At 40.8% G+C, this 25,649-nt stretch overlaps 1 protein-coding gene across 7 annotated transcripts in view; it reads left to right on the top strand.

Moving 5' to 3' along the window:
• Nucleotides 1-23,306, top strand: part of LOC124051402 (multidrug resistance-associated protein 1-like) — a 40,466-nt gene extending 17,160 nt beyond the window's left edge. For 5 of the 7 annotated variants that reach the window (XM_046374733.1, XM_046374737.1, XM_046374736.1 and 2 more), the window contains 27 exons: nucleotides 286-423; nucleotides 2,259-2,384; nucleotides 2,514-2,575; nucleotides 3,186-3,308; nucleotides 3,523-3,741; nucleotides 3,858-4,035; nucleotides 5,255-5,416; nucleotides 5,541-5,633; nucleotides 5,721-5,924; nucleotides 8,382-8,528; nucleotides 9,180-9,267; nucleotides 9,638-9,834; nucleotides 10,829-11,005; nucleotides 11,254-11,421; nucleotides 12,819-13,008; nucleotides 13,479-13,551; nucleotides 14,438-14,546; nucleotides 15,627-15,834; nucleotides 16,046-16,356; nucleotides 16,449-16,648; nucleotides 16,931-17,057; nucleotides 20,993-21,094; nucleotides 21,319-21,465; nucleotides 21,604-21,762; nucleotides 22,088-22,254; nucleotides 22,657-22,851; nucleotides 23,165-23,306. In XM_046374733.1, coding sequence (XP_046230689.1) covers nucleotides 286-423; nucleotides 2,259-2,384; nucleotides 2,514-2,575; nucleotides 3,186-3,308; nucleotides 3,523-3,741; nucleotides 3,858-4,035; nucleotides 5,255-5,416; nucleotides 5,541-5,633; nucleotides 5,721-5,924; nucleotides 8,382-8,528; nucleotides 9,180-9,267; nucleotides 9,638-9,834; nucleotides 10,829-11,005; nucleotides 11,254-11,421; nucleotides 12,819-13,008; nucleotides 13,479-13,551; nucleotides 14,438-14,546; nucleotides 15,627-15,834; nucleotides 16,046-16,356; nucleotides 16,449-16,648; nucleotides 16,931-17,057; nucleotides 20,993-21,094; nucleotides 21,319-21,465; nucleotides 21,604-21,762; nucleotides 22,088-22,254; nucleotides 22,657-22,851; nucleotides 23,165-23,273 — 4,179 coding nt within the window. In that variant the 3' untranslated portion in view covers nucleotides 23,274-23,306. The remainder of the gene's footprint in view (nucleotides 1-285; nucleotides 424-2,258; nucleotides 2,385-2,513; nucleotides 2,576-3,185; nucleotides 3,309-3,522; nucleotides 3,742-3,857; nucleotides 4,036-5,254; nucleotides 5,417-5,540; nucleotides 5,634-5,720; nucleotides 5,925-8,381; nucleotides 8,529-9,179; nucleotides 9,268-9,637; nucleotides 9,835-10,828; nucleotides 11,006-11,253; nucleotides 11,422-12,818; nucleotides 13,009-13,478; nucleotides 13,552-14,437; nucleotides 14,547-15,626; nucleotides 15,835-16,045; nucleotides 16,357-16,448; nucleotides 16,649-16,930; nucleotides 17,058-20,992; nucleotides 21,095-21,318; nucleotides 21,466-21,603; nucleotides 21,763-22,087; nucleotides 22,255-22,656; nucleotides 22,852-23,164) is intronic. The other 2 variants (XM_046374739.1, XM_046374740.1) reach the window with 2 other exon arrangements.
• Nucleotides 23,307-25,649: the final 2,343 nt, after the last annotated feature.

Here is a 25,649-nt window from a genome sequence, read left to right as displayed (position 1 = left end):
TTGTCCATCTGTATTTTACATCAGATCAAGTTAACATTCAATGAATCCTCTGCTTGTCTCCACCCTCCTCCTACTCTCTTCTCCTCTTTTGTCCACCTCTTCTTCCCTTCAATCTCATCTCTCCTCCTTATCCTGTCTCTTCCCTCTGCCCCCCTTCTAATCAGTCAATCAGTCAGTCAGTCAGACAGTCAGTCAGTCAATTAATCAATCAGCCAATCAATCAGTCAGTTTACTCTTTTCCTTCTCTTCTCATCTCCTCTTCCTTTTCATCCTCCTCTTCTTCAGGTTCTTGCTGTTGTTATAATGCAGGTAGAGAGGATGAAGGGCAGTCGTTCATCCTTCCTCCTCTTCTTGTTCTGGGCTCTTCTGGTTCTTTGCTCCCTTGTTCCTCTGAAGGGTGACATTGAGCAGATTATTGATCAGGTATCAATACTTCATTAATTATAATTTATTCTCTGTTATGGGTTACATCTCTGCAGCTGGTTTCAAACATGTTCAGTTTCAAACAATGCCATCTCTCAGGTGAGGAAGGCTCAGCAGTAACCAGCTATAGTTGGGCTGCCTATCTACAGCACTAACAAGAACCAGACTCCTGGACAGTATCATTGTTCGAAGTTTGAGTTTCTTTAGTTTCCTGTTGTATTTTGCAGTTTTTTGCCCCTTGTGTCTTATTTAGTTTTTAATTTCATTTTTGTTTTCCCTCCAGTTTTGATTACTCAGCCCCGATTGTTTCCTGTGTCTTGTTACCTACCCCTTTTGCCTTTTGCTCTGCTAGTGTGTGTTGTCAGTTCATCTGTTTGCTACATCCTTGGATTATTCTTTTGGACTCTTTTTACCTGGATTCCCAGCTGCTCTTAGTTTGCCTTCTTTTGTTCTTTTTTAAGTAAGCTTATTTATTTATTTCAGTAAGTCCTTAATTTCGATTTCTGTTTGCATTTATGTCATCCATTTTGTGCCATAGATGTGGAGCTACTGATACCCCCCCAGCTTGAGCTGAGGCCTGCAAAGTAGGCAGTAATGTGGACTGTGGTGGTTCAGAGAGAGCTGATCCAGAAGGACAACATCTGGATTCAGCACTGAATCTCTGTCCCAGTCCTCAGTTGCAGTCTTGGGCACCATTTCACCAAACCTGACCCATACTAGTTGTGTTTTGCAACATTAAGTCATATCCTGTAACGTTAATCATTAACAGAGTGACTCCTGAGAGGCCTGCAGGATTTTTGTACCATCAGTGATCTGCAAGCAACACTGGTTTTGTGAGATGGTTCAACATGAGATCAGAGTCCTCCTTGACTCCCTAAGGAAGAGGAGACACCAGAGCACACTGGAGGATTAAATTTGCCATCATGTCTCAAACATGTGGTGGAAAATGGATGAAGATGACGGTTTCCTGTTTGACTCATGTCACTTGTGTTGTTTCAGGCCTCACTTTGTTTTATTTTTTGACCCCGTTGGACATCAACTCCATTTCTGTTTGTCTGTTGTCTTGTCATTCATATTTCTTTGTCTCGTTTCTGTTGACCTGCACTGAACTCTTTCTCCCCTTCTTTAACTACTTTTCAGTCTCATTCTGCTTCTCAGTTTCTCTCTTTCAGCTGCAATATTTCAAAGCTCTGTAAAATTCAAGGTTTGTCTGGCAAGTCTAAATTTACTTCCCTCAGGATGTGTGAAAATACACGTGTATGTGTGAGTCTCTGTATTTTAATAACTTCTTAGAAACCAGTTCATATGTAGCTGCAAATTACATTCAACAATTCCTGGAAATGACAGCAGCTATTCCTCTACAGACTGAAAACTGATTTTAAAAACATATTGGATTTTTTTTTTCATTGTCATTAACAGAGTGAAATTAGTTCTGCTGGTATTTTAGTTCAGAAACCAACAATACTTTTATTTACAACATTTTAGCAATTCTAAAAGAGCTGTAATATTCAAACTATAAAAACTAAAGGTTTTTTTCCTCAGGTAATTTACTGTTTTAACAGAAAGACAAATATGAAATGTGTTTTTACAAGATTCACGTTGCCTTTTCATTCAAGTTTGTAATGTTTTAGTACTGATAGAAGCAGCTGTCTCCTCCCCATATTTTATTAATATACTTGAGCTTTTATTTTATCAACAATTTGAGTGTCTTTTAATAGGTTTTTCTTTGTTACATTTGTTTCCATCAATTGGTCAAATTTTTGTTGTTCTTCTGCTGGCTGAAATGTGAACAAAGAGAAAAACGATTTTTTGAGCTCTGCTCTCTGCTCTTCCAGGGTTTTTCTTCAGATGCTGTTCGGTTTGTGGTTTTCTTCATCTGTTTTTCCCTCCAACTCATTGAGCTCATCCTCAGCTGCTTTTCTGATGGCAGACCACTCTCTGAAAAACACACCTATGTTCAGGTATCACACGTGTACATCCAGGCAACACATACAAATGTCTTATTGTCATGAAACCTTTCTCTGTTATTATTAAAATATGTTTTATTAAATGTGAGTTTCTTTCTCTAAACACCGGTTCTGTCTCATTAGAACCAGTGTCCAGAAGAAGATGCTTCATTTCTCTCCAAGTTTTTTTTCTTCTGGTTCAGCAGGTACAAACATCACAGCTGAAACACTGAGACTGAAACACCCCCTCATTCTGATCCTCTGTGTATTTGTGTTATTGTTTGAGATCCTTCACTTGATGAAACATACTCTACTGACCTTGAAGATGGCACTTAAGATCCATCTAATTTAGTTTCATTACTATTACCACTAAGACCATTACTACTGCTACTACGACTACCACCATGACTGATATTGCCTCAAATACGGAAAGGCTGTTGGAGCATTTATTCCATATAACTGTTATCAGATGTATGTCAGCACTAGTTTTAGAATTTTGTCGTACTACTTGAACCAAAACTCGTGCTATTTTTTTTGTTTATATGTTTGTACTATCATTTTTCAAATTAGTGCCAACTGAAGCCTTAACAGAGGTATTGGATGCTACACTGGTAGTGCCTTATTAGTAAAGCAGTGCAGTTCAGAATGTTTAGTAGCTGAATGAGGCGAAGACAGTATGTTTACTAGTTTAACGGCTGGAATGTCTTTTGACAAAACAAGTTAACTAGTGAGGCTTGACTATTTGAACTGCTGAAAGCCATAATGTTCACTAGTCACACCAGTTCCACTCAATACTAATTTCTGACCCTCTGTCAGTTTGGTGGTTCGAGGTTACCGGTGCCCCCTACAGGCTGCACACCTGTGGCCTCTGCGGGACCAGGACTCATCAAACCGGATCATGATGGATTTGGAGAAGTTCTGGAACAGCAAACAGCTATGGTCTGACACGTGACATTTAATATTGGGATTCACTTATATTTAACATGAAATTTTAACACGAGTCTGTCAGGCCCACTGCTGTTGGTTAAACAACTGATGATTAAATTTAACACTTCCTGGAGATGAGCAAGATGTGTGTACCCACCTGTACATCAATAATACCAGGTCAACCCCCCTGTTCATTACAAGTTTTTTTTTTTTTTTTTATTTGCAGGAAGGAGGCTGCTGTTTCTGGACTTGCCTCATCCTGGTCTGGTGATTCTGCCATGCCAACAGAAAAAACACAGTTGCTTAGGAAGAACAGGAAGAGGCAGGGCTATGACCTATTCCTCCTGTGTTCTCTAGGGCGAAGCTTTGGGCTTTACTTCCTGCGTGGGACACTGTGTCTCCTCCTGCACGATACCTTCATGTTTGCAGTGCCGCAGGTACTCAGGTGAGTGTCATACAGGTCACAAATATGTTTACTGATGTGTAACTCAGCTCTTTGTTGCTGTTTGTTGTTGTTTACCATAGTTTTATTATTTGTTGGTGGATTTTGTTTGTTTTCAGCTTGCTGCTGGGCTTCATGCGGGACAAAAATGCTGAGATGTGGAAAGGTTTCCTGTTTGCTTCACTGCTTTTCTTGCTGTCCTGCCTGCAGTCTCTCCTCTATCATCACTACATGTTTCATTGTTTCTCTGTGGGAATGAGACTGAAGACTGCCGTCATGGGCCTCGTCTACAGGAAGGTAACAAGCAGACAGGCTGAGCGAGAGGCAGGAAAGTAACAGGCAGACAAGTAACAGATTGTAGTGTTAATGCAGTGCAGTAAAACAAGATTGTCTTCTTCATTCCACACATTCATCTTGTTGGTAATTACATTACCCACAATGCAGCTCTTCCTCTGACAGTCAGTTGGGAGTTTGGGGTGTTATGCACTAGTCGAGGTTAATGAAGTTTAAAGCCTCATACTGCAGCTGCGGGCAAGAGTCATTTTCAGTTTCACCTTTGTAGCCTTAAACCAACGCTGACTCAAAACATGTTAGACTCATTCAAGATATACTGTACCTCGATCGAGAGCAGGCGGCAGCAGCAGGGGGTGGAGGCTAAAAGTTCCGGTCAAGTTGTACAGTTTGCAGCAGCTTTTAGTCTGTACAGGAAGCCACAGAAATACTAATCCTGTTAGATCAAAATCTGATGTATTAAAATGTTATATCAGATTCAGATATCAGTTTGTACGCAGTCCCTAATCTATGAAAATACTGTACGGGTGATCTGTGACATTAAAGTTCGTGTTTCAACTGTATTTTACATGGATTTATGTAAATCAGAATCATATCGGATTACTGCTGTATGTAAATCAGCTGAGCAGACCTTATTGTCAAATTACATAAATAATAACTGTTGTGTCTGAGCACAAGTTTTTCTGTTTGCAAACCCTTCGGCATCAAACCAATCCAATCCGGCATGCATTGTGTGGTGATCGATTCTGTGCAGACCTGGCTCGTGTTGTACAAGCCTGTTTACTTCACTTACTTGCACTACTTCCACTCTGTACTGCCTAACTTCCAGAATCTGATTCTGATTCTAACTCTTGTACTGCCTCCAGAACCATATTTATTTTACTTTATTTTGTTTTACTTTATTCTATTTTATCTTATTTTATTCTGTTATTATACAATATTCTTTTTGTGTTTTATGTATGCACCAATCACTAAGGCAAATTCCTACTAATGTGAAACCTCTTCATTTACATGGCAATAAAGACAATTCTGATTCTGATTAGGACATTTATGAGACTCCACATTCTACAAACACTAGAGGCTTTTGCAGCAAAACTCTCACACACTTGGGGACAGAGACATGTGATCAATAGAGCTCAACGTTGACATCTCAGACTTCGTGTTGCTCACCCTGTCTGCTGATCAGCAGTGATGCCAATAAAGTTTTCTGTGTTTGAATCCTCAGTGTCTGCTGATCAGTAGTGCAGCTCGACGACGGTGTACTTTGGGAGAAACCATTAATCTGGTTTCAGCTGACACTCAGAAGCTGATGGACTTTGTGGTTTATTTCAACAGTATTTGGGTCACTCCCATCGAAATCGCACTCTGCTTCTACTTCCTGTGGCAGGTATAACACAACAAAACAAACACAACACAAACAGAATGCGCAGACAAAATAAATGCATCATACATGCAACACTGATTGAATAAGAGTCTCTTGGTGAATGACTGATTCCTTGATTGATTGACAGCTCCTTGGTCTGTCTGCTCTTGCTGGTATCATTGCTGTTGTTTTAATCTTCCCCCTGAATGGATTCATTGCTAAACTGAGAAGCAAACTACAGGTGAGAAAACAGTTTTATTGCCTGTTGGGGGGATGTTTTCTGTTCCAAATCGACTGATTCAAGGGTGAACAACATGTTGCCTTTCAGGAGATTCAGATGAAGTTCATGGACAATCGAATAAAATTGATGAATGAGATCCTGAGTGGTATGAAGATCCTCAAATTTTATGCCTGGGAGGAAGCTTTTCTGCAACGTGTTGCTATCTTGAGAGATGGTGAACTCAACGCCCTGAAGAAATCTCAGATTCTCTACTCCATCTCTCTGGCTTCCTTCAACTCCTCCTCCTTCCTGGTGAGTCTCTCACCTGCCTGCTCAGAAACTCCTCAGGTTGAATCAAACTAATATCTGAACTGTTCAGGAGGACTCACAATAACCTGACATCAGAGTCTACTCACTCAGTTTTTGGTTAGTTGTGTGGGCAAAGGTGGGCTTTGAACATCTCGCCCATCTCTCTATAGGACACACGGTTTGAAAATGTCCTCCTTTATCTTCTGTCTATTTATTCAGTTAAGTTTCGGCATTATAAACGTTTCCTTCTCATTTGAATTGGACCATGACATTTCTTTGCTAACAGCATCATAGTGTTGTTAGACATCTTCTTACATCCATGTCTCATTCTCTATGAAATGTGTAAATAAAGTTAAGACCCTTTAGACTATTTCAGTTCACTCTCTCCACGAGACTGACTTAATTTGTCAGAACTATGGTTTATATATTTTTTGGTTCACAACAAAATGCTTTTTGTTTGATTTTTAACACGCTTAACTTGATTCAGATATTTAATCGGCCTGTTTGCTGCTGACATAAATTTAGATCCCGATGACCCAAACCCTGGACAAAAACTCTGTCTATGGGGACATGGAATGTCACCTCACTGGGGGGGAAAGAGCCTGAGCTAGTGCGGGAAATTGAGCGGTACTGGCTAGAGATAGTCGGGCTCACTTCCACACACAGTCTGGGCTCTGGAACCCAACTCCTGGAGAGAGGCTGGACTCTCTTCTACTCTGGGGTCGCCCATGGTGTGAGGTGGCGAGCTGGTGTAGGCTTGCTTATAGCCCCCCAGCTTGGGAGCAACGGCCTCCCCGATCTGAACCTGAGTGGTGTTTTGTTGTTGAACTTCTGTGCTAGTCACAGTTTGTCCATAACAAACACCATGTTCATGCATAAAGGTGTCCATCAGTGCACATGGCACCCTGGGCTGGAGGTCAATGATCAACTTCGTGGTCATAAGTTTTGGACACTCAGGTGAAGAAAGGGGCTGAGCTGTCCCCCGATCACCACCTGGTGGTGAGTTGAATTTGCTGGAGGAGGAAGAAGCCGGACAGACTTGGCAGACCCAAACACATTGTGAGGGTCTGCTGGGAACATCTGCCGAAACCCTCTGTCAGAGAGGTCTTCAACTCACACCTCCGGAAGAACTTTGACCAGATCCCGAGGGAGGCTGGGGACATTGAGTCTGAGTGGACCATGTTTTCCACTTCCATTGTGGAAGCTGCTGCGGTGGTCGTAAGGTCTCTGGTGTCTGTCGTGGCGGCAATCCCCAAACCCGGTTGTGGACACCGGAAGTAAGGGATGCCGTCAAGCTGAAGAAGAAGTCCTATCGAGCCTGGTTGGCTTGTAGGACCCCCGAGGCAGCTGACGGGTATCGGAGGGCCAAGCGTGCGGCAGTCCGAGCGGTTGTGGAAGCAAAAACTCGGGTCTGGGAGGAGTTCGGGGAGGCCATGGAGGAGGACTATTGGTCTGCCTTTGAGGAAATTCTCAGAGGAAATTTCACCCTGGTCGTGGAACACCGGACCAGCTCTATACCCTCCGCAGGGTACTTGAGGGTTCATGGGAGTTTGCCCAACTGGTCCACATGTGTTTTGTGGACTTGGAGAAGGCATTCAACTGTGTTCCCTGTGGCATGCTGTGGGAGGTGCTCCGGGAGTATGGGGTCTGGGACCCTTTGCTAAGGGCTGTGCAGTCTCTGTAGTTCCGGAGCAGGAGTCTGGTCCGCATTGCCGGCAGTAAGTCGGACCTGTTCCCAGTGCATGTTGGCCTCCAGCAGGGCTGTCCTTTGTCACTGGTCCTGTTCATTATTTTTATGGACAGGACTTCAAGGCGCAGCCAGGAGCCAGAGGGTGTCTGGCTTGGGAAGCACAGGATTTCATCTCTGCTTTTTGTGGATGATGTTGTCCCGATGGCTTCTTCAAGCCAGGACCTTCAGCATGCACTGTGGAGGTTTGCATCCAAGTGCGAAGCAACTGGGATGGGAATCAACACCTCCAAATCCAAGGCCATGGTTCTCAACTGGAACAAAGGTGGTCTGCCCCCTTCAGGTTGGAGATTTCCTGCCTCAAGTGGAGGAGTTCACAAGCGACGGAAGATGGGAGCGTGAGGTTGACAGGCAGTACGGTGCAGCGACAGCAGTAAAGCGGTTGTTGTATCGGTCCATTGTAGTAAAGAGGGAGCTGAGCCGTAAGGTGAAGGTCTCAATTTACCAGTCAATCTACGTTCCTATTCTCACCTATGGTCGTGAACTTTGGGTCATGACTGAACGAAGGAAATCTCGGAGTGGCTGAAATGAGCTTCCTTTGCAGGGATAGATAGATGGATGGATAAATCTAGACTACAAACACATAGAAACACAGACCTTCAGTTTGTTTTAATTTGTTTCATCTCACTTGAACTTCAAATCACCTGGGTGGTGTTTATTGTTTATGACAAACAAAATCTATTATACATAATTTTTCTTGTCTCCATGATCAGATTGCCCTCTCAGTGTTTGGCGTTTACGTGTTGATTGATGAGCAAAACAATCTGGATGCTCAGAAAATCTTTGTTTCTGTCGCTCTTATCAACATCCTGAAATCTCCTCTGAGTCAGCTTCCCTTCGCCATGAGCACCACAATGCAGGTGAGTTATAGCCAGTCATAAACTGCAGTTCAAGTAACATTTTTTTTTTCCCCTGTAGAGACACGTCATTTCTGCCTCATCCTCAGTAGTAGAGGAAATTTTGTTTGAAAATTGGATTTTAACTTACCTCATCACCTATCATCCTATAACCAAGAAAATGGAGAAGTTTGTTCTGTCTGTCTATCCTGAGCTTTATCATAAAAAAGACAGAAAAGCTCTTATCAAACCACTTGTTAAACTTTGTTTTTTCCTCACTGCACTTCATTCTGTTTGCTCCACCACCCTGCCAGTGCTTTTCTGACAGAAAAAAACTGAAGTCATTGAGCTCCTCAGTGACAGCTGAACAGCCCTTCAACTCCATTATTACATATGAAGATCATTCATGTCCAAATAAAATAACGTTAGTCCTGTTGTGGAGTATATATACAGCATATTTTTTTTATTTGTTTTTTGTCTGAAAGTCCTCCATTCCAACTGACATAAATAAAGTTGTCTTATCTTGACAGAAATAATTTTATAGATTTTATGTAAATTAATTGCAAGAACTGAATATTTAAATGTTGGTGACTCTTTTACTTTATCTGTTTAGTAAAATGTGATTACTGATTTGTGTTTGAAGTTTCTATGATGATGGCATTTTTGTATGATTAGGCCGTCATCTCACTCAGACGTCTGGGAGAGTTCCTGTACCAAGATGAACTGAAGCCTGATAACATCGAGAGACTCCCCCATTGCACAAGTATGACATCTCATCTGTCCAACTCATGAAACAGTAGCACGACTGCAGTTTTCTTTTTTCATTTGACTGAGACAAATCTTGAAGGTTTAAAGATGAATTTTAATGTTTTTATGTTAGCGTTTGTCCAATTAAATGTTTTATCTGTAAAGGTGTAGAAACAGGATGTATGGGTGCTGAAAACATACATGTATGGAACTCATGTAGTGGAAGTATGTGCCACATAACCACGTAGAGCAATATGTCAGTACCATGTGGATCATGATCATGATTAATACCATATAAACCCACACTGTAAACACTTATCCACATTTTGAACCATGTGTTAGCATTTGGTGCAACCCTGTGTGGTGGATCCATCTTTTCTTTCCAGATGGAGATGCTGTAGTAATTGAGGGTGGGTGTTTCTCCTGGGCCAACAGTGGGCCGTCATGTCTGCAGAGGATCAATATGAAGGTACAGACAGGCTCCCTGGTGGCTGTGGTTGGCCATGTTGGCTCAGGGAAGTCATCTCTCTTGTCGGCCATGTTGGGAGAGATGGAGAGGAGGAGTGGCTTCATCTCCATCAAGGTGATAATGAACATATAGTATTAATATCTGATTTATTGACTTTTAAACTATGAAAGGTTAGTTTGTACACAACTTTGTCAGAGTTTACACAAGTTTTTCTTATATTTGTGATGTATCTCAAAGGGGGGAACCAGGGAGAAAGACACTAGTATATGCAATTCAATTCAATTCAGTTTATTTATATAGCACCAATTCACAACAAAAGTTATCTCATGACACTTTCCAATTTGAGCAGGTCTAGACCAAACTCTTTAATTAAATTGTAAAATAGAGAGAGCCCAACATTCAGTGGAACACAGAACAGACAAAAACTTACTGGGTGTTTTACTTGACTGAACAAATTTCCTCCTGATGAATGGGCACCATCCTGGGTTGTCTGTCAGCCAATTCTTGAAATACAGTTGCAGCTTTTTCTTTACACTGCTTTGACTGCTTAAAAGTTCAATGTTTTAGAAAAGGGCTTTAATTAAGACATTAAATATGCACAATTTCATGTACAGTTATGATAAACAATGGCTGTTTTGACTGTTCAGTAGCTGAACTATGCTAGCAGTACCAGCAGCCAGAATGACGATGTATGAACTGTATGAACGCGACTCTAGTTGCAGCCAGCCAGTAGTTTATGCACTGTCATCTGGTTTCTGTTCAATTTTAGTTCATTTTTGTCAAATTTTCAGAACTCATCACTTCCATCTCAAACAAAATCAGCCAAATTCTCAAACATGAAATTCAGGTTCAGTCACTCCTTCAGGTCTGTTGGTTAGTTCAGATGATTAAAAACACAGCAGAAACCAGCACTTCAGAAGCAGCAGATGATTGAGTGTTACAGCTGGAAATTAAACGTTCATAAGATGTGAACACGTTGTTAAAAAAAAAATCTCTTAAAAAGCAGTAGAATTGATGGCTTTTTAATAAAGGTTTATCTGCTGAATTTATATATGTAATAGCAGAAAACTCATTGATTCAAATGGTTCTCTTGACTGTGGCTGTGCAGGGTTCAGTGGCCTATGTACCTCAGCAGGCCTGGATTCAGAACATGTCTCTGAAAGACAACATTTTGTTTGGTGGGGAGAGGAAAGAGAGCTGGTACCATCGTGTCGTGGAGGCCTGTGCTCTGCTGCCGGACCTGGACATCCTGCCTGCTGGAGACAGAACTGAGATTGGGGAGAAGGTCTAAGGCCCTGTCTGTTGTTGCTCCAATTGTTGATTGTTCACTGGTTATAGTTGAATGGTTATTCTTTACAATGGACTCTTTGGTGTTGACTATTTTTTTGGTTCTCTTTACTATGGACTCTTTATGGTTGCTTAATTATTGTTGACTATTTGTTGAGTGTTTATTATTGACTGTTCTGACTTTTTTTTATGCTTCTTGCTCTGTTTCTTGCTTCTGACTATTTGCTGTTGCTTGTTTCCGTGCAGGGTCTGAACCTGTCTGGGGGTCAGAAGCAGAGGGTCAGCCTGGCTCGTGCTGTCTACAGGAGGTCAGATGTTTACCTGCTGGATGATCCACTGTCAGCTGTTGATGCTCATGTGGGACAACACATCTTTGATGGAGTCATTGGACCCAGAGGACTCCTCAAAGACAAAGTGAGATTCTGCAGGTTCTCTGCAGACCTGTACCTGTAACCACAGACTGATGAAACTCATCAACTATTTCTGGACATTGTTGGTATTTTGGTGATGAGCAGCGGGGTTCACCAGCATGTACTAGTTGAGTGTGATTATGCCGCCTACTTCCCAGAGGTCCATATAGACACCATTACTGCTTGAGCTGTTCAACATGAACTAGTCTTTTTTCCAGAGGGAAGATTTCTAACAAGATCTTCAGTTATTAGTGAATTGATTTCTCTTCATCTCGTAAAGCTTTTCTGCGAGTGATCAGACATGACTACAATCCAAACCACTTCATACCATCCGCAGACCGATAGACTGACGTGTTAGGATAACTATATGGCTGGGACCTTCAGGAGCCATTGGACCAACTCCAGATGAGTTGTAAAGTTGTTGCCACCACATCCACTGACAGAGGGATTTTGTAGTGCGAGAGGTGCAGGAGCGGTTAGAGAGATACAACTGAGATACAGTGTGTAAGTAGCTAAGTTTGGCTAGACAATCACACAGAGAAGAGGACTCAAATGCATGATTTGTGAACACTGGCTCAAACTCAAACTCGGTCTTTAATGTTCAGAAAAGGGTTTGGCACATGGTATAGCAATCCAACAGGCAAACAAACCCAAAAGGGCAAAGGCAGGGTCAAAAAAAGGCAGCACCGTACAAATCCATGAATCCAAACGGACAAACAACTCAAGATAATAGTTGGAACACTGGACACTGAGGTACTAAGACAAACTGGCAGCAAAGAGGAGGAACAAGGCTAGGGTAATGAGACACAGGTAAAACCAATCAAGGTAAGCATACAATCAAAACTGGTGGGAAACTAAATAAAGACAGTAAGTGTAAGTAGAAACAAGAGAGACAAAGTAAGAACCACAAATAAAACAGGAAACAAAATAACACAGAAATATCTACACAAGACTGGTTGTATCACGAAATGGAAAAAATCCTAAGCTGCCCTCCACAACCACTAAAGAAAGAGGTATGGTTCCTTTTTTGCCCTAACTGATGGTTAGTGCTGATCTTGAGCTCATTTTGCAACCACTGAATCCCAGAACTCTGGCTTACAAGAGCCAAAACAAGGAGAACCTTGCTGCAGGCTCTGAACCCTAAAATCTTGAATGTCTCTTCTGTGGTTCTTAAGACTCCGGAATTCACCATCAGCAGAAAATTCCTTGGTGAGGTAGAATTGGCTTTTGTTGGTCTTGGACCAGTCCTGACCCAATTCCTGTTTAGTTCTTGTAAAGTGTCCTTTGTTGTTGTTGTTTAGACTTCCTAATGTGTGTGTTTTTGTCAGGTTTGATAGTCAAATGTTGTTGTGTTTACTCTCACTGTCATTTAAAATGCATGTTCTGGTGTGTTTGTTTTAGACCCGTGTGCTGGTAACTCACGGGCTCAGCTTCCTGTCCAAATCAGACCTGGTTGTGGTGATGGAGGATGGTCAGATCTCTGAGATGGGTTCCTACATGGAGTTAATGGACAGGCAGGGAGCCTTTGCCAAATTCATCCACACCTTCAATAGAAACCAGAACAAAGAGGACTACATTCCCAGAGACAAGAGTAAGAAATTCAATTTAACTGAACAGAAATGAAACTAATAGAGATAAAAGATCATGAAACCTACCAAGCAACATGGTAGCCTCAGAAATCAACAGATTTCATAATATCTAATACTTTAACAAAAATTATACAAACAATGAAAGTCTGAAATGTGAAAAACCATGCCATACATTTCCAAAATGATCGAGATTCTGCAGCTCCTACTCTTTTTCTTCACCTGGACCAATCTCACCAACTAATAAAAACAGGTGTGCTAATTAGGAATTTATACATTTTTGGTTTTTCTTTCTTTTTTGTTTATACTGTATGTACACGTAGCAGAATGTAGTAACTTTAGTGTAATTCACATAGGTCATTTGGTGAAATGTTTGGTTTTAAATGTAAATTCAATTTGTGTACCTGCGTGTTTAATGTTGTACTTTTGTGTATTTTGATGTGCGTGTGTGATTTTTGTACATTTGTGTTTTCAGGCAGCAGGAGGTCGTTGTCTCGCCTTAGTATGACTGATTTCTCCATTGATCTGTCTCAGGAGCAGCTGATCAGGTACAAACACAAATTATGGATGGAACCGTAAATACACCTTCAACTGGCAATAATACAGCCTCATATGTCATTAATAAAAACCACTGAAGAACAAAAACATAAAAAATGATTGATGAGTGATTGTTTATTGTACGTCTAAGTGCTTTTTAGTAGAAAACACGACTGGCTGAAAATTAAAAATTAAAATTCTACAATTTAAGTTCCTAAAACTTGTCAGTCACATGTTGTTGCTGTTCTGATTGAAAGTCTTTTAAGATCATATCTTTTTAGTAAATTATTATTTTTTTCCACTGTTCATTTATTCAGTCATGATGCATTTTTAAGCAAAAGTGAACACAAACATGAGCTGGTCAAATTAAGATAAAAGTTTTTTACAGAAATCAAGTAACAATTCAAGAGCAAAGTCAAAACACAAAATTACAATTCTCTTCAGCTGGACAGCAGGTGAGTGCACAGGGTCAGAAAACCAAAAAGCTAAAGTCATCCACAAATTCAAAAGAGCCAAATCTTGACCAAGAACAAAGCAGGAGTCCAATGCCAGAGAGGAATCAGGATGGAGCGGACAGAGACAGGTGGGTGAACCTGAACACATAAAAAACAGATTAGATCCAGGAATCATTCACAAGAAGTGAGAACTGAGTCTAAGACTGACGAGACACCACAGTGGGACACAGTGAAATCTGCCAATGATGGAGAGAGAGAACCAGTCTCGAATAGTCTCCGAACAAGGGGAGTAATGGACATTAATGAGGAACATGTTACTTTGATATCAAACACAAAATCTGCATAACATTACATTTTGGTCCTGCAACCTCTTGAAAACGTTAAGATTACATTATTGATTTCTGTTTTTACGTTTGTGCGCTTTCTTTTGTGTGTTTTCCAGCTGCGACATGAGCAATTCCAGTGTTCAGATGATGGAGGCTGTTGCTCAGGACTTGGACACTGAGGACGCTGGGAAATTTACAGAGGCAGACAAAGCTCATACAGGGAGGGTGGGTCCTTCTTTTCATAAGAGTAATATTTCTATCAGTGTCCTGCTAATTAAGTTAAATTACAACCTAATTAATGCAGCCAGTCCATGAGCATCTACTTGTGATTACAAAAATAACAACGAACACCACAACAGACCTGACTTCATTCACAGTAAAAGAAATGGACTGACTTGCCAGAAACTAAAAGCTGTTCAGTTGGAATTCATTCATTTGCTTCTATATAACGAAACAGTTCATAATAGTAAAATGTCATAGCAACTAAACTAAGGAAATAAACAGAAGAACTAAACTGAGAAGGTGACTGTAAAATAAAACTAAGGAACTAAAGTGGGGAATTAAAACTAGGAACTAAAAGTTTAGTGTTTGGATTTCTGATTGGACTTCCACCTGATCTGACTTTGATGATGCTTAAAACTGCACCGTTTTCACACTCAGCAAAACTCATGTTTCATAATGAATGTATACACTGCACAAAACAAAGATCTTCAAAAATGTATGAATATAGATTTATGACACTTGTTACAGCAATTTCATTTCTGCCTGTAGTGAGTTAAGCAAAGGAAAACACAACAAATCTGGAAGATAGCCTGCATCAAAATGTTTTACATTTATACGTTTTACCACACGGCAGCAAGCAGTTCAGAGTTGTGCCCCCCTGGTTGAAGACTTCATCTCATTATATACCTTCTGATGTGTCTCTGGTTCTTTGTTTGGAGCTTCAAAAACATTCCTTCACAGGTTGAAGGAAAAACAAACAGGATGTAATAACTGTTAGCACCGCAATTCAGGTTTATCTTGTGAGATGAAGATCTCTTCCTGCCCTCTGCTTTACCCAGGATGGTATTTATAACGGGGCTATAACAGTCAGTTCACCAGGTCATTACTTGGTCACTATAACAGTACACAACTAAAGCTACAGATTAACTACATTAAGTATGAGGTAAAAGTAAACATAATGTCATTGTTACTACAAAGCATCCAAAATTTCCATCACACAGTGATGACTGTTCATTTGTTTGTTTCCATTGGGATTTAATGAGCAGGACATATGTGAGATTAAAGTTTTTCCGCTCTTGCCAGGTGAAGCTGAGGATGTATAGCGAATACTTCAGGACCATTGGCGTGACCTTCATCATGACCATCATCTTCCTCTGTGCCTTCCAGCAGGCAGCCTCGTTGGCTTACAACTATTGGCTGAGCCTCTGGGCTGATGAGCCACGTGTCAATGGCACACAAATCAAACACGAGCTGAAACTAAGTGTCTTTGGAGCTCTTGGCTTTACTCAGGGTGGGTCAGAAGTCATTCTGTGTCTCATATTAAGAGATATATAAAATCTGTAAATTTGTTTAACCCTCAAGGAAATTGAAGCTTAACTAAAAAGGTGCAATGCATGTTTTGTTTCTGCCATACTTATTAACCTGTCAGACAAGTCTGTGATAAACTGTTACTGTTAAAACCAGCCTGTGATCTCCTGATGATTTCATCATCTGTATTTCAGGAATATCCATGTTTGGGACGACACTTGCCATTGCTTTGAGTGGTATCGTAGCATCGCGTCACCTTCATGCTGATCTTCTCCATAGTGTCCTGCACTCACCCATGTCCTTTTTTGAAGTGACGCCCAGCGGAAACCTCCTGAATCGCTTCTCTAAAGAGATTGATGCCATTGACTGCATGATTCCTGATGGGCTGAAGATGATGCTTGGGTACTTGTTCAAGCTGCTGGAGGTGTGCATCATTTTGTTGTTGGCTACACCCCTCACAGGGCTTGTTCTCCTTCCCCTTATCTGTGTGTACATCTTAATACAGGTAAAGGTTTCTCATGAACATTATCTAAATATGTCTGAAGTTCAAATGAAGCCTCTTTCTAAATGATCACTTTCTTTGGTTCTGTTCTCCAGAGTTTCTATGTAGCGTCATCCTGTCAGCTGCGGCGACTGGAGGCAGTCAGTCGCTCACCAATCTACAGTCACTTCAATGAGACGGTACAGGGGGCCAGTGTCATCAGAGCCTTCAGCGAACAACGGCGCTTTGTCCTGCAGGCTGATAGCCGCATTGACAACAACCAGAAAGCGTATTTCCCTCGCTTTGTTGCCACCAGGTTCATCTAAACCAATTAAAACAAACTCTGCACAGTTTTTGAAAAATATCATTTCTATTACTGATAATATTTTTGTTTTGATATTTTTACGTTTGTTTATGTTTCTGTGGTTATTTGATGTGCCTATATTATACCTGTTGTAAAGGATATTTACCTCAGGGAGTTTTCATGAATAGTACAAGAATCTACACTCATGTTTGCCAGTATTGCAATATTTTTATACACGTTTTAGCATTTTATTTAGCAAATTCTTTGTAGTTGTATTTAATCTGTTTCTGTCAGGTGGCTGGCGGTGAATCTGGAGTTTTTGGGGAATCTGCTGGTTTTGGCTGCAGCCATCCTGTCAGTCCGAGGTCGGAATGAACTCAGCCCAGGCATTGTGGGACTGGCAGTGTCCCATTCTCTCCAGGTTAAAACGTGTTTATACCCTAACTGTTTTTATCCCAGGGAAGAATACAATGGTCCTGAGGGAGTTTATATATTCTTTTCCCATTTACAATCAGTCCAGAAAGTGTGGACAGCTCAGATAAAAACTGCCAAAACACTTTATACATAGACCTGCCAGTATTTACCAGTCAAATAAGTTGATCACTTACTCTAAAACTGTACTATTTATGCTTTTACCATAAAATATCTAAACATATTCCCAACATTGCACATCTGCCAAGTGCCTGACACAGGGATGGGCAAACTTTTTTTCTTTCTTTCATAGGGTTTTGAAATTTGATAGACATGCTTTGTTGATGTCTATCAAGGATTCAAGGAGGTTTATTCCCATTTCACACATGTAGAACCATGAAGTGGAACGAAATTAGTTTCCCTGGTCCTGGTATAAGCCCAATAACCTATAAAAATACGTAAATACTGTAATTATGAAACAGTGCTATATAAATATAAAAACAACCAGAAAAAAATAAAAATAAACAGTGACAGAGATATAGGACTATGACAGAGATGACAACAATATGTACGGCGGTATTGTACAAATGAAATGAGTAGTGCACAGTTCTGAGCAAGATGGCTGCGCTGTGCAATGTTCCATGGGTGGTTATCAGGGAAGGGAGAGGGAGGGTGATGTGTGTGTGTGCAGGGGGTGGGGTGGGGATGGGGTAGCAGTCCTCCAGAGTTCAACAGTTTCTCAGCTTCTGGTGGTCCTGCTCTTAATGCTCCGCAGCCTCCTGCCTGAGGGGAGAAGGGCAAACAGTTTGTGGGCCCGGTGGGTGGGGTCTTTCATGATGCAGGAGGTCCTTTTCCTGCATCTGGAGGTGTAAATGTCCGAGGTGGTGGATAGGCTGCGTCCCACAGTCTTCTGTGCAGCTTTCACCACCCTCTGCAGAGCCTTCTTCTCTGCTGCAGAGCAGCTGTCGTGCCACACAATGATGCAGGAGCACAGGACGCTCTCCACCACACATCTGTAGAATGATGTCAGGACTGAGCTCCAGCACGCCTTAGCCTCCTAAGAAAGTAGAGGCGGTGGTGTGCCTTCCTGATGAGGCAGGAAGTGTTGTTGCTCCAGGTGAGGTCGTCTGTTATGTGGACGCCCAGGTACCTGAAGCTGGAGACCACTTCCACCGCTGTCCCTCTGATGTGCAGGGGAGCAAGGGGAGATATCTGCCCCCTTTGAAGTCCACGATCATCTCCTTGGTCTTCTTCGCGTAGATGCAGAGGTTTTGTTTTTTTGTCTGCACCAATCCTCCAGGTGTTCCACCTGGACTTGTGGTTGTTGACAATGCATCCAACCACAGCTGTATCATCCGCAAAGGCAGCTTGGATGTTGTGCTGAGCAGTCGTGGGTGAACAGGAGGAGGCTCAGCACCCATCCCTGGGGAGAGCCAGTCCTGAGGGTGATGGGGGAGGAGGAGATGTTGTGGATCTTTACGGACTGCGGCCTGTCCGTCAGGAAGTCCAGGACCCAGTTGCAGAGGGTGGACCTCAGTCCGAGAGTACTGAGTTGATGGATCAGTGTCTGTGGAACGATGGTGTTAAAAGCTGATGTAAAATCCACGAAGAGCAGACGGACATAGGAGTCTTTATTCTCTAAGTGGGTGAGAGTGGTGTGGACCACAGAAAATTTAGCATCCTCCGTAGATCGGTTCTTCCTATACACATACTGCTGTGGGTCCACAGTGACGTCGATGCAGTCTTTGATACGGGCCATGACCAGTCTCTCAAAGCACTTCATGACTATCGGGGTGAGGGCTACTGGCTGATAGTTATTTCAGGCTTGTCACTGTGGAGGTTTTGGGGATGGGGATGATCGTGGCAGTCTTCAGGCAGGTGGGAACTCTGCTGGTTGGAGAGAGGTGTTAAAGATGTCCGTCAGCACGTGTGTGAACTGGTGTGTACAGCCCCTCAGCACATGCCCCCGGATGTTATCGGGACCTGCAGCTTTGGATCATTGGATACAAAGTGTCCCTGGATCCTCTGGGCATATGCGGTCTTGGCCCTCTTCACTCCTGCAGTCAGCTCTCTTCTCGCCGCCCTGAGTGCCAGTTTGTCACCTGACCTAAACGCAGCATCCCTGGCTTTCAGCAGAGACCGGATCTCCACGTTCAGCCCGGGTTTCTGGTTTGGGTTTCTGAATGTCTGCTCACACACGTAGGTAAAGCCAAACAACACCTGCATCTTCTGTGCCATCTGCCGAACGTTTGAAAACTTTGTTTTGTATAGTGAAGCATAAAATTATCCAGTTTAAGAAAGTTCAACTTCTTTAAGACGGAGTCACACTGATGATGTATTAGTTCCAATTGCAGCTCCTGTGGTGCTGTTTCAGAGTCCTGTGGCGATGGACATGACACCAGCTGAAATGTCTTTTTTTCTTCAAAATCAGAGAATCAACAGCAGTATTCTCCATGCAGGTCGTCTAGTGATTTGCTATATTTCTTGTGGTTGCGGTGCCTCTTTCAGCATCGCTGTTGTGGGGAAATTAGCAAATGAGTTGTTTGAAATTTGTCTTGAGAAGAAAGTCAATTTGGCTTTGAAGGCATTCACATTTGTATACATTTCGTGCACAAATTGATCTTTGTATCTTTGTGTTCAGCTCATTTGTAAATGCCAGTATGTCCACAGCGAACGCAAAATCATAAAGCCAGCCTGTGTCGCTCAGCTCAGGAAAATAATCGGCTTTCCCCATTAACTCCAAGAATGAACTTATGTACCCTTTGAGCTCCCACAGTCACTGACATACTTACCCCAAACTTAACCAATGGACATTAGAGTGTTAAAGTAAGTCCTGGTGATCAGCATCACTTTCCTCAAGGAATTTAATTAATTGACAATAGTTAAGTTCCCTCACTCATATGAAGTTAATGAGTGTTACAACTACCTTCACAGCCTGATGTTTTTTCCTGTTAAGTTTGGCATCCATTTGTGGTGACGTGCAAGTTTACACCATGGTAGCTTCAGCCTCTCAATGACACCAGACACCCTGTCATACAAGACCACTCCTTGTGTTGTCCCTTTTATGGACTCCATGGCCAAAAATGTCAAAATTGTCATTAATAACCTTGATGCTTGACTCCTGAATAGTAATTTGTCAGAAAAAAATATTTTATTGAACATGTAAATTGGCTGCTAACCTCTGAGCAATAGCCACACTTTCTTGCATTGACTGGTTGCTAATGTAGTTAGCATGCTTGGTGGAAAAGTGGCGGCTGATATTGTACTCTTTGAAAACTGAAACGGTTTCTTGACATACGGCCTTTGATTGGACTTCAGTGAAAAAATATTCAGCTGTTCACTCCTTAAAATTCCTTGACTCCTTCAAATATTAAAAAATTCCTCCTCCTGTCAACTTTTCTTTTCTTTGGTCCATTCATTGTTAAAGTAGGGTGACAGACTCCGCTTTAGCAAAGGTCGTTGTTAGTTTGGAGTGCACCATGTAGTGGAATCAATGGAAATGCAGGTAATTGCTGGAAAAAGGTGAAATGAATGCAGTCTTTATGACAATTTTGTAAATGATTGACAGTCCAGATTAAACAGCCCAGTGGGCCATATGGAACCAATCACTGATCTAACACAAAACTAACAATATTAAATCAAAATCAGAATTCCTTTATTTATCCCCAAAGGGAAATTCTTTTTCGTACAGACATTGCACTTGCAGTATTCCCGACCAAGAAAGATAAATGAAAGGTATAAAAATAGGATAAACAAAACAAGATCAATATAAATCTAACATCTAAAAGTACAGGTATTTACATGTGTTCAAAATTACTTAGTACTTAGCTGGGGGGCACAGGCTTTCAGGACACTGCAGGATTCAGTCAGAAGCTATTTTATTCCTGTGTCACTGAAAGACTAAACAAAGAAAGAAGACTGAATGGTGTTGTCTGTGTTTTGCAGGTGACAGGGATCCTTAGCTGGATTGTTCGATCCTGGACTGATGTTGAGAACAACATTGTATCAGTGGAGAGGGTCAAAGAATATGACAACACACCCAAAGAGGTCTGCTGCTGTACAAGAAGACCTGGTTTATATAGAAACTGTAATCTGTGGCCTATACTCCAACATCTCTGAGACCAATGTCTTGTAGGCCAGAAGACTGTAACAGTTAGTTATTTTACCCTCAGTATTTTTAGTTCTTACTGACATGGTGTTGTTACTGAACTTTGATGACAGAGTTGTGGGTGTTGCACACTCAACCCTCCCGACCTGATGTGTCTCCCCAGGCAGCGTGGACCCTTCAGGGCAGTTCAGTGCCAGCAGCCTGGCCAACCACAGGAAACGTTGAGTTTGAAGACTTTGGACTCCAATACCGTAAAGGTTTGGACTGGGCCTTATACAACATCTCTATGAATATCCAGGACAGAGAAAAGGTTGGAAATGATCAGAAACATAAACCAATTTATTATTAACCATAAGAAAATTCAAATATAATTAGTTTTGTTGGTTCAGTTATGACTGATTTTTTTCTGTAATAAATCTGAATATTTATTCACGAAAATAATTTGTAGGTGGGGATTGTTGGAAGGACGGGTGCTGGGAAGTCATCTCTGGCTTTAGGAATTTTCCGGATTTTGGAGGCAGCAAAAGGACGAATATGTATTGATGGAATCGACATTGCTCATATAGGCCTTCATGATCTTCGTTCCAGAATCACTATCATTCCACAGGTCAGTGCTGAAAGTAGTGGTATATGGACAGTATATATTGAATTTCCCTCGGGATCAATAAAATATCTATCTATCTAGTTCATTCCAAATACTGTAATATTCATAATGCTCAGCCAGGCAACATCTGAAAATTCAACATTGATGCACTGCCTTGTATTCCCACCAAATGCATGGAAAGCCACTGGGATGTGGTGTATTGGATCCTGACCTGGTGATCCTAGGCAGTGCAGATTCCTAGGAACAGGGAGTCACCTCTCTGGTGGGGTAAGAACTGGAGCTGGTGTGGGAGGTGGACCTAAGATGACCTCTGATCTGTTATTCCCAGGACCCGGTGCTGTTTTCCGGTACTCTGAGGATGAACTTGGACCCCTCTGATACCTGTTCAGATGAGGATTTGTGGAAAGCTCTGGAACTGGCTCACCTCAGCAACTTTGTATCTGCGTTGCCACAAAAACTGAGCCATTACTGCAGTGAAGGAGGAGAGAACCTCAGGTAGATCCATCTACGACACACCTGGACTAGGTTTAACTGACCAACGGCAAAAGTTAGAAATAGGACACTAAAAGTAATAATATTTAATGTAATTTTGCTATTAATATGTTTCAAGGATTTGATAAAGTCATCAGTTTCATTTTTTTAACTGCTTCCAAAACCTTTGCATTTGATCAAATATTTTGCTAGCAGCATCAAATCATTTACAGGACAATTCACCCTTTGTTTTATTAGCATACATTTGTTGATTCAAATACCATATTCTTTTTTTTGCTGTCTTCATAGCAACTTGAACATACCACTGAAATTAGTTTTATTGTTCTACTTATTTTCCTGTTTTTGTCTCTTTTTCAATTCATCCACTATCAAGCATATGTTGAAGTGTAATATGTTTGTGTGCAGTCTTGGTCAGAGGCAGCTGCTGTGTTTGGCCAGAGCTCTCTTGAGGAAGACGAGGATACTAGTTTTGGATGAAGCCACAGCAGCTGTGGACCTGAAGACAGACCAGCTGATCCAGTCCACCATTCGTACTCAGTTTAATGACTGCACAGTCTTAACCATTGCTCACCGCCTCAACACCATCATGGACTATACAAGGTACCACCTGAACTGCTTTGTTTTCTTGTCAGCAGAAGCAGAGAGACCGTTATCATGTAATTAATTATTTTTTTTGTTTGTTTTGTGCTTGGTTTAATTTGTTAATTTTCTGCACAGGCAACATTGCTGTTGTCAATATGAGCTGTATTTAACTGTATTTTGTTACCTTGTAATGGGATAACTCAGAATGAATGTAAATACCAGGTATGAATGGGGTCTCTCTGACTTGTCTGACACATTTGGTTTGGTCTCTGACTTGTCTGATTCATATTGTTTTTTTCACTGGGGTGACTTATCTTTTCACTCTACCCAGGGTTGTAGTGATGGATAAAGGGTCCATTGCAGAGATGGATTCTCCTTCTCAGCTCATCCATCTGCGCGGTCTTTTCTATCAGATGTGTCTTGAGGCTGGATTGGTCTGACATATTGTTAGAAGAAGTTTTGACATTGGACAGGTGTAGTTCCTCACCTTTCACACAAATCTGTACTTGTTAACATATCATTTCTTTAATTTCCCTAGGTATTAATAAAGTATCTATCTATCTATCCATCCATGCAGGAATAATATTTGGATGTTTGTGTAAAAGTCTTTACTAGTGCATAAAGATTTGTTTTATAGGAATAAACGTGTTCATATAAGATCAGGTAATGTCAGTAGTAGTTGGGATGAGGATATCTTTCACAATCTGTTTCAGAAGTTTTAAAAGTTTGTTTTAGAAGTCTGTACATGTACAAACTAGATTATTATGTGATTTTATTTCTGGAATTGCTTGAAGTTCCCACTATCTTGAGATGTATTTGGTATCTGGACATCTGTCCAAGCATGTTTTAAATGTCTTATTGATTCAGGACAGGCTATGTGTCAGACTTTCTGTTTGGGAGTTGTTTGCAAACTTATTTACCAAAAATAATGTTAATTAAAATGAACACAGAAAGTACTTCATGACAATGTTATATGTCCTAATCTCAACCTTAAACCAATTGGTCATTTGCTGGACGTCAAAAGTGACTTCTGTACTGTAAGACACTCTGTATTGTTTTGTCATTTTCTCATACTTGTCAGGTAAACTTGTATTTAAACTTGTAACTAAAAATGTAACAGGAAATTGCAATAGTAAGTTCACTTTCATATTGTTCTAAATAACTATAGATAGATATATAGATATATGTGTGTGTGTGAAGAAAAAATGTTTATGAACCAAAAACTGCATTAAAGTAAGATTATTCTCTATGGTGTCACATCTTCCAAGTTTTGCAAACAAATTTTGAAATGGGTACAAAATGGTTCAAAGTATTTAGAGGTAGGTCACGGGAGGGCACTGAAAAATGAATGGAGACCGAACAGAACAGAAGGATGAATAGCGATGGGGAACCACAGCCTGCAGCGGGTTAGGGTGAGGGAGCTGAACCCTTCTCCTCTGGGAGAAAAAGGGACGGGCACTGTCCGTCCACCCCTCCGGTTCCCCATACCTGTCCCCAAAATACTGGCGGTTACGTTGGCGCTGACGGCCATAACGTACCACCGTCCAGCCATCAACCATGGCGGTGGCTTAGTCAAACGCTATATTTTTTTTGTATTATTTTTGTATTTTTTTCTTTTTTGTTTTTTTTATTTTTTTTATTTTTTCTTGTTTTATTATTTTTATATTTTCTTATTTTTTTATTTTTTTATGTTTTTTGTTTTTTGTTTTTTAGTTTTTATTTTGAATTCTGTTTAATTTTTCTAAAACCAATAAACAAAAAACGCTTTCCTAAAAAAGAAAAAAAAACAAAAATCAATAAAACAAAAACAATCAACTAAGGAAGGTGTGCCAAAAGAAACGACGTTTCGACCTTAAAAGGTCTTCTTCAGGTAGTGGCACACTGAAAAACTAGTAGTAGCAAACTGGCTGACACTAGCTGGTGAAGGCAGAGATGTGCTCCCATCGACGGTCGAGTGAAAAGTGAGCTTGTATATCCGCTTCGTCTATTATACTCGCCGTTCGTCTTTTTAAACCCAATCGTCTTTTTTAATCTGAATCGTCTATTTTAACAAATAAGCTTTTGCATGAATTTTGTCCCTCTTTTTAAATTACTATTTTAAATCCCTATGAATTAATCTTGTATTTTATATTTTAAAGTATTTTTAACCTTTTTTAACCCTTTTAACTTGTCTTATTTATTTATTTATATAATTTATGTATTTATTCTTTTATGAAATTTAAAAATAGGATTTACAATAGACATTAGGGTTAGGGTTAGAATAAATAAATATAATTAAACGTTTTTTAACATTAACAATAAATAAATAAGGGGGTTAGAATTAGAAATAGGGTTTCAATAAGAATATCAATACTAGGGTTAGGGTTAGCATCCTTTTTTGCAGTTGGCTGTTAGAGGATACTCCGTTAGGGTTAGGGTTAGCATCCTTTTTTGCAGTTGGTTGTTAGAGGATACTCCATTAGGGTTAGGGTTAGCATAGGGAGAGAAAACTGAACCCTCCTCTGAAAAGAGGAGGGAGGTGCTCGGTCCATCCACCCAGAAGACCCTCCATAACCCCGATCCCTTTGGGGTGGGTCAGTGCGTTGGCGTCTACGGCCATACCGCACCGTTGTCCACCCCTGATCCATTTTTAGATTATTTATTTGTTTATTTATTAATTAATTAATTAATTAATTTATTTATTTCCTATCAAATATATTTATTGTTGTTTTTAATAAAAGTTATTTATGTTTTTTAAACAACTAAGGAAGGCTTTCCCCAAAGTTTGGGAAAGTGAAAAATGTTTTTAATTGTTCTTTTTAATGAAATGAAATAAA

Source organism: Scatophagus argus, chromosome 20 (assembly GCF_020382885.2).
Source record: "Scatophagus argus isolate fScaArg1 chromosome 20, fScaArg1.pri, whole genome shotgun sequence".
Taxonomy (NCBI): Eukaryota; Metazoa; Chordata; class Actinopteri; family Scatophagidae; genus Scatophagus; species Scatophagus argus.
The sequence above is the reverse complement of the archived record's forward strand: the minus strand, read 5'-3'. Positions and strand labels throughout refer to the sequence as shown.